Source organism: Coloeus monedula (assembly GCF_965178545.1).
Source record: "Coloeus monedula genome assembly, chromosome: Z".
In the NCBI taxonomy this organism is placed as follows: domain Eukaryota; kingdom Metazoa; phylum Chordata; class Aves; order Passeriformes; family Corvidae; genus Coloeus; species Coloeus monedula.
In genome coordinates this window covers 49,126,930-49,136,319 of record NC_138822.1, presented here as the reverse complement: position 1 = coordinate 49,136,319, position 9,390 = coordinate 49,126,930, and the positions used below count along the sequence as shown (strand labels likewise).

Genomic DNA, 9,390 nt, shown 5'->3' with positions numbered 1-9,390 from the left:
AGGTTTTGCAAAATTGGCTTCTGGACTGACAGCTTCTATTGTTACAGCATATGGCAATCAGAGAGCAGCTTGTGGCAGATGTGATGTTTATTCACCATTTGCTAGTTTTAGATTTAATGATGTCATTCTAATCAAAGCAAATGTTAGATGTGTTTGACATCTAAGGAGTTTTGCAGCCCCCCCATCATGTTTAAGCTGCTTCTGTCAAGTGGAAACACGTCAGCCCTGAATGCATCGAAGTCATACTTAAGAAATAATGATGCAATTTACTGGAGGTCTGTATTCCAAAAATCCATGTTTCTAACATGCATTGTGTTCCTCCAGTAGACTACAAAGACCTCCTATTACAATAAGTGAGCTCATTAGGCATGCGACTCCTTAGTCTTGCAAGCTGTTTCGATAAGCAGCTGTTGCAAGAGCGTAAAAGGTTGAATTATCAACTTGGACAGCACAGCACTTCATTCAGCCAGCCCAGGAAAGTATTTGAGCAATAACTCCATTACTGTGGAATAGACCTTTGACTACAGCACACAAGCAAAACATCAGTGGTATTTCAGTGACATGCTTCCCCACACCCAGCAAGCAAGACACTCCCAGAAATTAATTGTCAAAAATTTATTATGAAAGCTTCAATAGCAGCAAATATTTCAATAAAAGTTATTGCAGTATTAAAACAGATCTGCAGAGTGACCCAAGAGGCCTGTTGAAGTCTGTCTGCTTTGGAATATCTGCATTTGTCTTAATAACCAATCCCCAATACTCCATAAATATTGATACTTTCTCCTGTGTTTTGCAGACAGCACCAACAGTTCCTAGTTACAGTACTCTATCCAGTCCTTCTGGAAAGTTTTGGCCCACTTCCCTCAACTTTCCCTCTCCCTTCTGAAACAGCTCCACACAGCCAAACTTGCAATACTTCTTTCAGTTCCATGGTATGTCAGCCTCTCCACGGTTGCAGCCTACTGAGGCTCACTGGTGAGATGAGCTGTTTTCCTCTTTCTCCTCTGTAAGAGCCCACTGCATGCCAGTCTGAGGGACTTTAATCCAGTCTCTTGACCAGGCTAATCCATGGAATCAGCAGCTTGTTGCACATTTTGGTGAACGCACAGCACGTTGAGAATGCAACAAAGGTTTCAGCCTCCCCGGTGCACCGGGTGACCATCACTCAGGCAGGGTGATGGTTGGCACCCAGTCATTGACATTTCGGCTCTCTTCGCAAAACAAGTTCAGCTTCTCCAGAGCTGGGTCCTTCCAGCCTTCTTCATTCGGGTTCTGCAAGAAAGAAAAAAGTTGCACACCATGAGTGCTGCCCGCCAGCTGAGGTCATCATAACATTTACAGAAGCATTAGCTTAGGAGTGGAGGCACTTCCAGACGGTTTCTGTCCTGACAGAGACAAGACAGGAAGCAGAGATGCTGCCGTTGTGGACAGCAGAGGAAATCCACAGTTACGAGAAGTTCTGCCTACTCCTCCTCCTACTACTACTCAGCTGACTTCGCTGCGTGCCAAGCGCTCTATCTGCGCCCAACAGAGGACTCGACCCCCCGCAGCGGAGAAGGGGCCGCCCCCGACAGGCTCTGGCCGTGCGGGGTAGAGCCGGCAGCGCCGGGAGACAGTGCTTGCAGCCCGCGGGACACCCACCGTGATGAGGATGCAGTGGAGATCCCGCGGCTCCCCGGAGTCCTCGCTGGGCCCCACGATGGCCGCCAGCTTGGCCACGTCGTTCACCCGCACGATGTCGATGTCGTTCTCACAGCAGAAGGCTTGGATCAGAGTGAAGTGGATCTGCAGGGCGATGTCCCCCTCGTCTTCCTGGTCCGCGGCCAGCACGCAGAAAGCGACGTTGTCGGGGTCGCTGCAAGAGGGGAGCAGCGTGATGAGTCCCGCGGTCGGCGCCGGCCGCCCCGCAGCCCCGCCGGGCTGACTTACACACTCCCCCTGCCTCCGTCGCCTTACTTACACATTCATCAGCTTGGCTGACTCGTAGACGCCGGCGGTGAGGCAGCCTCGGCGCTGCGCCGACACCAGCAGCTCGTGGAGGGCCGTGCCGGCGCCCTGCATCCTGCGGGCCGAGAGAGGACACAGGGTCAGCGCGGTGCCGTCACCACCACCGCCCCGAAACCGCCCGCTACCAGCTTTCCTCGGCTTCCCAGTGCCCACCCGCACGTACCAGTCGTGGCCCGCAGGCATGGGCTGCTGTCCGTGGATCTCCTCCAGAGTCATAGCAGTTAGTCCCCACAGCGCGGCAGCGGCTCCCTCAGCCCTCGCTCCGCCCAGCCCTCGCTCTCCTCACCCCCTCAGCGCTCTGAAGTGGCAGCAGGCAGGCGTGCGCTACTTATAGCCCGCGCGGGCGCCTCCCGGCCTCCCATTGGCCGCCGAGGGAGAAAGGGGCGGCTTTATTATGCTAATCGGCGCGCGCCGGAGAGGAAGCGCGGGGGGGGGGGCGGCGCAGGGCGGCTCGTGCCGGGAGCCCACGTGGGGAAGGGACCGGGGGGGGGGGGGGGGTGCGCAGGCACGCGCCGGCCTGAGGCAGCGGCGCCGCCGGGGCCAACCGGGGCAGCGGGGCCGGCGGTGCGCCTGCACGGCCGGCCGCTCCCTGCACACCGCTCGCCGTGGGCACCGGCAAGTAGCAGGGCGATTTGTGTCCAAGATTTAGAACGGAAAATCCGAACCGTGCAGGGGAGATTAAAAAAGAAAGAAAAAAATAAACAAAAGGTTTTATTAATATGGTCTCTGCAAACGTAAACGCCGCGAAGGGACAGACCCTGTAAGTACCAGGGCTGAGGGCAGTTCCGTGGAGACGGTCCTGGGGCTGTACTGGGCAGTGACCTGGTCATGGCCAGCAGTGCCCCGGAGGCAGCAAAGCCACCCCGTGCCCTGGTCTGTACGAACAGGAGCATGGCCAGCATGGCCAGCCGGCTGAGGGAGGTGATAATCCCCCTCTGCTCAGCACTCACGGGACATCAGCAATGTAGTTTGTCCGGTTTGGGCACCCCCAGTAGGGGAAACACATGGATGAACTGGAGCAAGTGCTGATGAGGGCTCCGAGGTGTCCAGAGCTGCGGCGCTATCCTGCTCTGCAGGCTGAGGGACCAGCGCCAGTTCAGCCTGGGGAATGCACAGTTTGGGTGGTAAACTGCAGGCTGCAAAACCTGTGGAGCGATCATCGAGAAGACAACAGGGTCTTCACAGCAATTCCTAGTGGGGAGGCAGGAGACAGTGAGCCTACGGTGAAGCAAGAGGCTCAGATCGGATGTAAGGAAAACCCTTTCCCCCTGAGAACAGTCAAGCAGAGGAGCAGGCTCCCTGTCTAAGGAGGCTGTGTAGATTTCATCCTTGCAGGACTGCAAGCCCCGATGCGACAAAGCCCTGAGACACCTGTTCTGAGCCCACTGGTAACCTTTCTGCAGGCTGTATCGGCCTATGATCCTGCGGGGGCGGGGGGGGGGTGTTGAGAGAACAGATTTTTTTTTTTCAGTCGGGCTTTATTAAAGTAGCTCCAATTTGAACAGTGTATCCTTCATAATTAATTCAGCGTGAAGCGAGTGTGATTGCTGAACCCAGATCTGAACCTGTTTGTCCGCAAACCAAGCAAAAATAAAACAAATTTTCCCGCTGTGAATGAGCACAGTCTAAATATTTAAATGCAAATCACTTTTCACGTCCCTTCAGCGTCTGACACGCTTAGGCTTGGGCTCACAGTTAGCACTTGTCTCCACCGAGTCACCGCTTCAGAGCAGCCCCAAGCGGTTTCACAGAGGTTGCGGAGAGCCACCTTGGGGGGTAAGCTGTGCCACTGCGACCTGCCCGGACCGACTCCAGCGGGTTGCACAGACAGAGCTCTCTAAACTGTCGCCCTTGCTGTTCCCTAGCCTGCAGCCGCATCGTCCCCTTTCAAATGTGTTTAAACCCGGGGATGTCCTTTCCAGTACTTCAATGGGAGTCCTGGATCAAGCACGTCTCGTCTATATGGTATATACAATACAATGCTCAGCAGTTTCAGTCTCTTTGAGCCCCACAGTTTCCAAAATGCTTCTCAAACTGAGCCACTTTAATGAGCTGCTGTGTTTCTACTTCCAGTTGTTTCTAGTTAGTGCCCTGGTGACACTACAGGTGACAGCATTGGACCTGGCAGTAATCACTTAGTGAGCTTCCATTTTTAACTAGTGACAACATAGGCATGATGTCTGCCAAGACACATCCAGCCTCTCTAAGAATATTTCTCTGATGTCTACAGAGCTGTCAGTACTGGGGAGAAAACTCTTTGTTGTAAATACCAATTCCCAAGCCTAACAACCTCTTTACCCTACTAACATGCAAAGGCACTCTTAACTTGGAAACTAAACCAGTGACCTGTCACTCTTAATTTGCTTGAGAAGGGCATAAATTCTTAGTTTGCTTTATTCAAAAAAAAAAGTGAAAAGTTTCCAGAAAATTATCTCCTGGTCTGGATTCATGCAAGAGCAATTATCTCCACTTGCTGGAAATAGCACAGTGTATGTAGCATGTACCGTTCTTTCTCAAAAGATAAAAACCCTTGATACATCAGCCTCTTTTTTTTTTTATTATTTTTTCTTTTTTTCCCCTAGGTATATAAATGGGGATGAATGCAGAAGAATAGCTTGAATGGTAAGACACACTAAATGGTATGCCTCTTAGAAGTATTCAAGGGCCTATTTCTGATGAAATAGGTGGAAAGTCCAGAACTGACTCACAGTTTTGAAAGATGCTGATATCAGCTATGACTTTGACGACTTTCTCATTGCAGTAAAAATGCTACTTAAAATGGATCCAAATTAGTAAGCCAAAGTAACTCAGAGTGGTGAATTGTGCATATGTAATAGTAAAATACATATACTTGTCTAGATAATAAAGTGATATATGGATCCATATTAACACCTTCATCCCTCCACATCCAGGCTTCCAGTTTCAGCTTAATGATGCAGTGCCCTGGAACTAGGGCTTCTTGACATCCCACTTTTCAGTTTGCCCCGTTATTCCTGGGTCTCCTAGCACAGATGGTGCTGAAGGCCATGAAGCATTCATTACTGGATACTTGATCCAGCTGATTTCAAACCACAGTATCAACACCAGGCCTCTGACGCAGAAGAGGAGGTGTAGAAATGAAAGCTGTGCAAGCCCAAGGTCCCGTCCCTGGTTTGAAGGCATCAGCCCTGCAGATGTGATACCTTTGACGCTTAATAAGCAAACTGAACTTTAGTGAAGGTCGGTCTGCACTGCTTGCTTTCTTGGTCTTTTCCTCCCACGTTTTTAATACATCCAACTGGTGGGCACAGACCTTTGGAGGATCAACTCTTGAGTGCTTGAAATCATCCTGTAGATTGAGGGGGAGATGGGGGACGGTGGTGAATATCACCTGGCAACAGCACACAGACAGGAGTGAGTGGATTTTGCCATGATTGCTGACAGCCTGGTATAACACCAGTGCCACTTGTCCGTGCTCCCTCCCCACGGCACGGCAAGGCTCGCCGGCAGAGCCTGCCTTTAGGACGGGACCGAAGGCGCCGCTGCCGCCCGGCGCCGCGCTCGCAGCAAAGCCTGCGCTGACCTCTCGTGGTCACCTGGGACATCGCTGCCGGCCCCCGGAGCTGCCACGGCCCTGGTGCGCGGCACCCTCAGTGTCCCCTCCCGTTCCCGCGTCCGGAATGCTTCCAACGGAGACACGGGGGAAACAAAAAGTAAATAAAAGAAAAAAATGAAAAAGAAAAGAAAAATACCCCAGGCAACAGCCAACCAACCAAACAAACAAAAAAGTAGACCTTGGTGCTTCCTACACAGAGATCCCCTAAAGTGTGTGAGTTGATGCACAGACATGCTCACGGGCAGGAAGGCTCTACAGAGACCCGGACAGACTCAATCAATGGGCCAAGGACAACTGCATGAGGCTCAATAAGGCAAAGTGCTGGGTCCTGCACTTCAGTCTCAGCAGACCTGTGCAGTGCTACAGGCCGGGCGAGGAGTGGGTCAAGAGCTGGTCGGCAAAAAGGGACTTGGGGGTGCTCACTGAGAGCCGGCTCAGTGTGAGCTGTGCCCAGCTGGCCAAGAGGGCCAACGGCATCTTGGCCTGAACCAAGAATAGTGTGGCCACCAGGACGAGGGAAGTGATCATCCTCCTGTACTTGGCATCGCTGAGGCTGCACCTCAAGTCCAGTTTTGGCCCCCTCACAGCTCCAGGACATTGAGGTGCTGGAGCTTGTACAGTGAAGGTCAACAAGGCTCATGAAGTGTCTAGAAAACTTGTCTTATGAGGAGTTGCTGAGGTAGCTGGGTTTGTTTAGTCTTGAGGAGAGGAGGCTCAGGGGAGACCTCATTGCTCTCTTCAACTCCCTGAGAGGAAGCTGTAGTGAGGTGGATGTTGGTCTCTTCTACTGTGCCTGCAGTGAGAGGACCAGAGGAAATGGCCTTCAGCTGAAACAGCAGAATCAGATTAGATACTAGAAAAAAATTATCACTGTCAGGGCATGTCAGGCATCGGAATTTGGTTGCCCAGGGAGGTGGTGGAGTCACCTGGAGGTCCTTAGGAGGCATCTGGATTTGGTGCTGGATGATGTGGGTTAGTGGATTAGGGGTTACAGTGTAGTGCTGGGTTGATGGTTGTACTGGATGATCTTAGAGGTCTCTTCCAACCTTGATGATTCTGTGGTTCTAAACCAGACACCTAATATAAAAAGTGAGACACAAAGTAAAGGGGAAATAATAGTATATTCAATCACAACAAAGGCAAGGAACCCAGCAGAATTTGACAGATAAAAGTGTGAAAGGTTTACACACCTGTATAGCTGGTAATAAACATGAGTTTTGTCATTTTGTGGGGAAATAATAGCATGTCTCCAGCTGAAGTGCAGCAGTCACAGATGTTACTTCTTGGCCTAAGTGAGAGAAGACTCAAACCTTCCACATCAGAAAAGGCTTGCAAGCCATGCTAACAGAAGTCCCAGCCGTGGGGCTCCTACACTGCTTTCACCTGCCTAGTGCTGTCCTGGCTCATGCTACACATCCAGACTTTGTATCACAAAGACTCTCTTTACCAAGATAGACCACTCCTTTCAGTTCAGATGGAGTAGTCCCTTGTCGATGTCTTTCCAAATCCATCAGAGCTTCTCCTTCTCCTAGTCCAGTCCTCCATCCTGTTCTCCTCCTTTGCAGACCTATTGTAATCACCCAGCAAGCTTCTTTCTTCTATCTTACAAAATAAAAACCAAATCAAAAACCTTTCTACTGAACACAAGTTTTAGGAAGGTCTACAAATCCTCTGGTTAAATTCAAGCTGATTTCGTATTTCCAGTAGATCAACAGTCACCTACCTAATCCTCACATAATTTTTTTCCACTGAACCTTACACAGATACTGCTGATCCCCATGCCTCGTAAACCAATTAGCATCCTCTGTACATAAACTTTATTCTGTGACACTTTTGCCACAGAATTGACACCAGCCAAGACCAAATATCCACAATCTGTAAGCAACAGGGATGTTTAACTTACTGAGAAAGCAGTGAAGTAAGGCTTTTCATAGCTTCTTCTTTAAAAAAAATCCAAAACCAAAACAACAAAAAAACCCACCCAAACAAAACAAACAAAACAAAGAATAAAACCAAACCCAAACCAACCAAACAAAAAAATCCCTGCATATCACAAGTCTTGGTTAAAAAAAAAAAGCTGTGGTAATAGAAGCAGCAGTCTTCTCAATTAAGTGTTCTACTGTTGTAGAATGTTGTAGAATGTTGTGTAGATGAGCACAGAGCCCTCATTTCTGTCATCTTTTTAGGCTTTGCACTAAAAAAGGCAAAAGCCCTTGCACTAATTTTGAATGTTTGAGTTTTTGTACCTCCAAACACAGTGCTATTTTCCCCAGCAGGTTTGCTTTTACTGCAATACTTAAATGGAAATATTTAGCAAGTTCAAGCCTTTTTCCTCTGTACAAATGATCTATTTACTGTTTAGATTCCTATACTGCATTCATCTAGCCATGTGATCCCTCAATAGTCACATATAGAACAGAATCATTTAGGTTGGAGAAGACCTTTAAGAGCACCAAGTTGAACCATTCACCCAGCACTGTCATGTTCGTCACAAAAACATGTCCCTAAGTGCCACATCCACACATCTTTTAAATACTTCCAGGGATGGTGACTCAACCACTTCATTGGGCAGCCTATTCCAGCACTTGACAACTCTTCTGGTAAACAAATTTTTCCTAATATCCAATCTAAACTTCCTTTGGCACAACTTGAGGCTGTTTTTTCTTGTCCTCACTTGTTACCTGGGAGAAGAGACTGACCGCCACCTGGCTAGACCCACCTTTCAGGTGGTTGTAGAGAGTGATAAGGTCTCCCCTGAGCCTCCTTTTCCCCAGGCTAAACACCTCCAGCTCCCTCAGCTGCTCCTGACCCTTCACCAGCTCCATTGCCCTTCCCTGGACACACTCCAGCACCTCAATGTCATTCTTGCAGTAGCATTGCGTATTTGGGTTTCATATTTTAAACAAGACCATCTCCACCAGGAGTGTCTAATAGAGTTACAGACAGGAGATGGGTTTTTTTCCATGCTTATCTCCACTGTTACACTCCTGAGAGACCCACTCTAGTGTGCATTAAAATGGAAAACAAAAGGGCAAGCACTCAGACTATGGTGAGCTGCAAGTGTCTGGGACAGCTCCTTCCCCAGGCCTCTGCTAAAATCTGCATAATTCACATCCTGGCAGCTGAGAAGGGCAGTCCAAAGCAGTTTGTGGGGGATAGCTGATAACATGTCAGGGAACCTTCTGCAGCACCCCAGCTCAGGAGTCCCTCAGAAACACTGGGAAGCATGATGATCTATTTTTTTCTTTTCTTTTTGCTTTTAATTAAGAACTGCTGAAAGCCAGGTTTTCTTGGCAATGCCTTCTTTCTATCAGATCAGAATTTTATCAGGGCAGATTTTTCAGGATTCTCTCCTGGGATTTCTGTGTGTCTGTAAGTCCAGCAACCGAAACCTTATTGTGCATTCACAGCAGCTCTGACTGGCTGCTGTGTGACTGGTAATCCTAGACACATTCACAGCCCATATGCACTATGGCTGTGTAACACCTAGCTCAGTAAATCCTATGTTTTCTGGCCAAATTGGACAGATTGTGCACGCATGTTCAATTGAAGCCTGTGTGCCAGGAAGCCTGCAGTGTCAGATTTACTATTCTTGAGCACACACCTTGCCCAAGAATGCCTGGAAATCTTACTTAATAGGATGGCTTCAGATGGAAGGTTAAAAAATTACATAAGTGACACAAAAAATTGTATTTGTTAATAATTCAAGCCAGGAGAAAGGGGGACAAATCAAAAATCCCAGATTCCGGCTCTCCGTTCACTCAGCACTGCAGTCTTCCAGCTGCTGC

General features: G+C 49.2%; 1 protein-coding gene across 1 annotated transcript; it reads right to left on the bottom strand.

The window, feature by feature from the left end:
- Positions 1-270: 270 nt before the first annotated feature.
- Positions 271-2,299, bottom strand: GADD45G (growth arrest and DNA damage inducible gamma). The gene is made up of 4 exons (XM_082302041.1): positions 2,171-2,299; positions 1,961-2,062; positions 1,642-1,855; positions 271-1,272 (listed from the first exon to the last, which is right to left on the bottom strand). The coding sequence occupies exons 1-4, from the start codon at positions 2,221-2,223 to the stop codon at positions 1,162-1,164; spliced, it is 480 nt and encodes a 159-aa protein (XP_082158167.1). The 5' UTR covers positions 2,224-2,299; the 3' UTR covers positions 271-1,161.
- Positions 2,300-9,390: the final 7,091 nt, after the last annotated feature.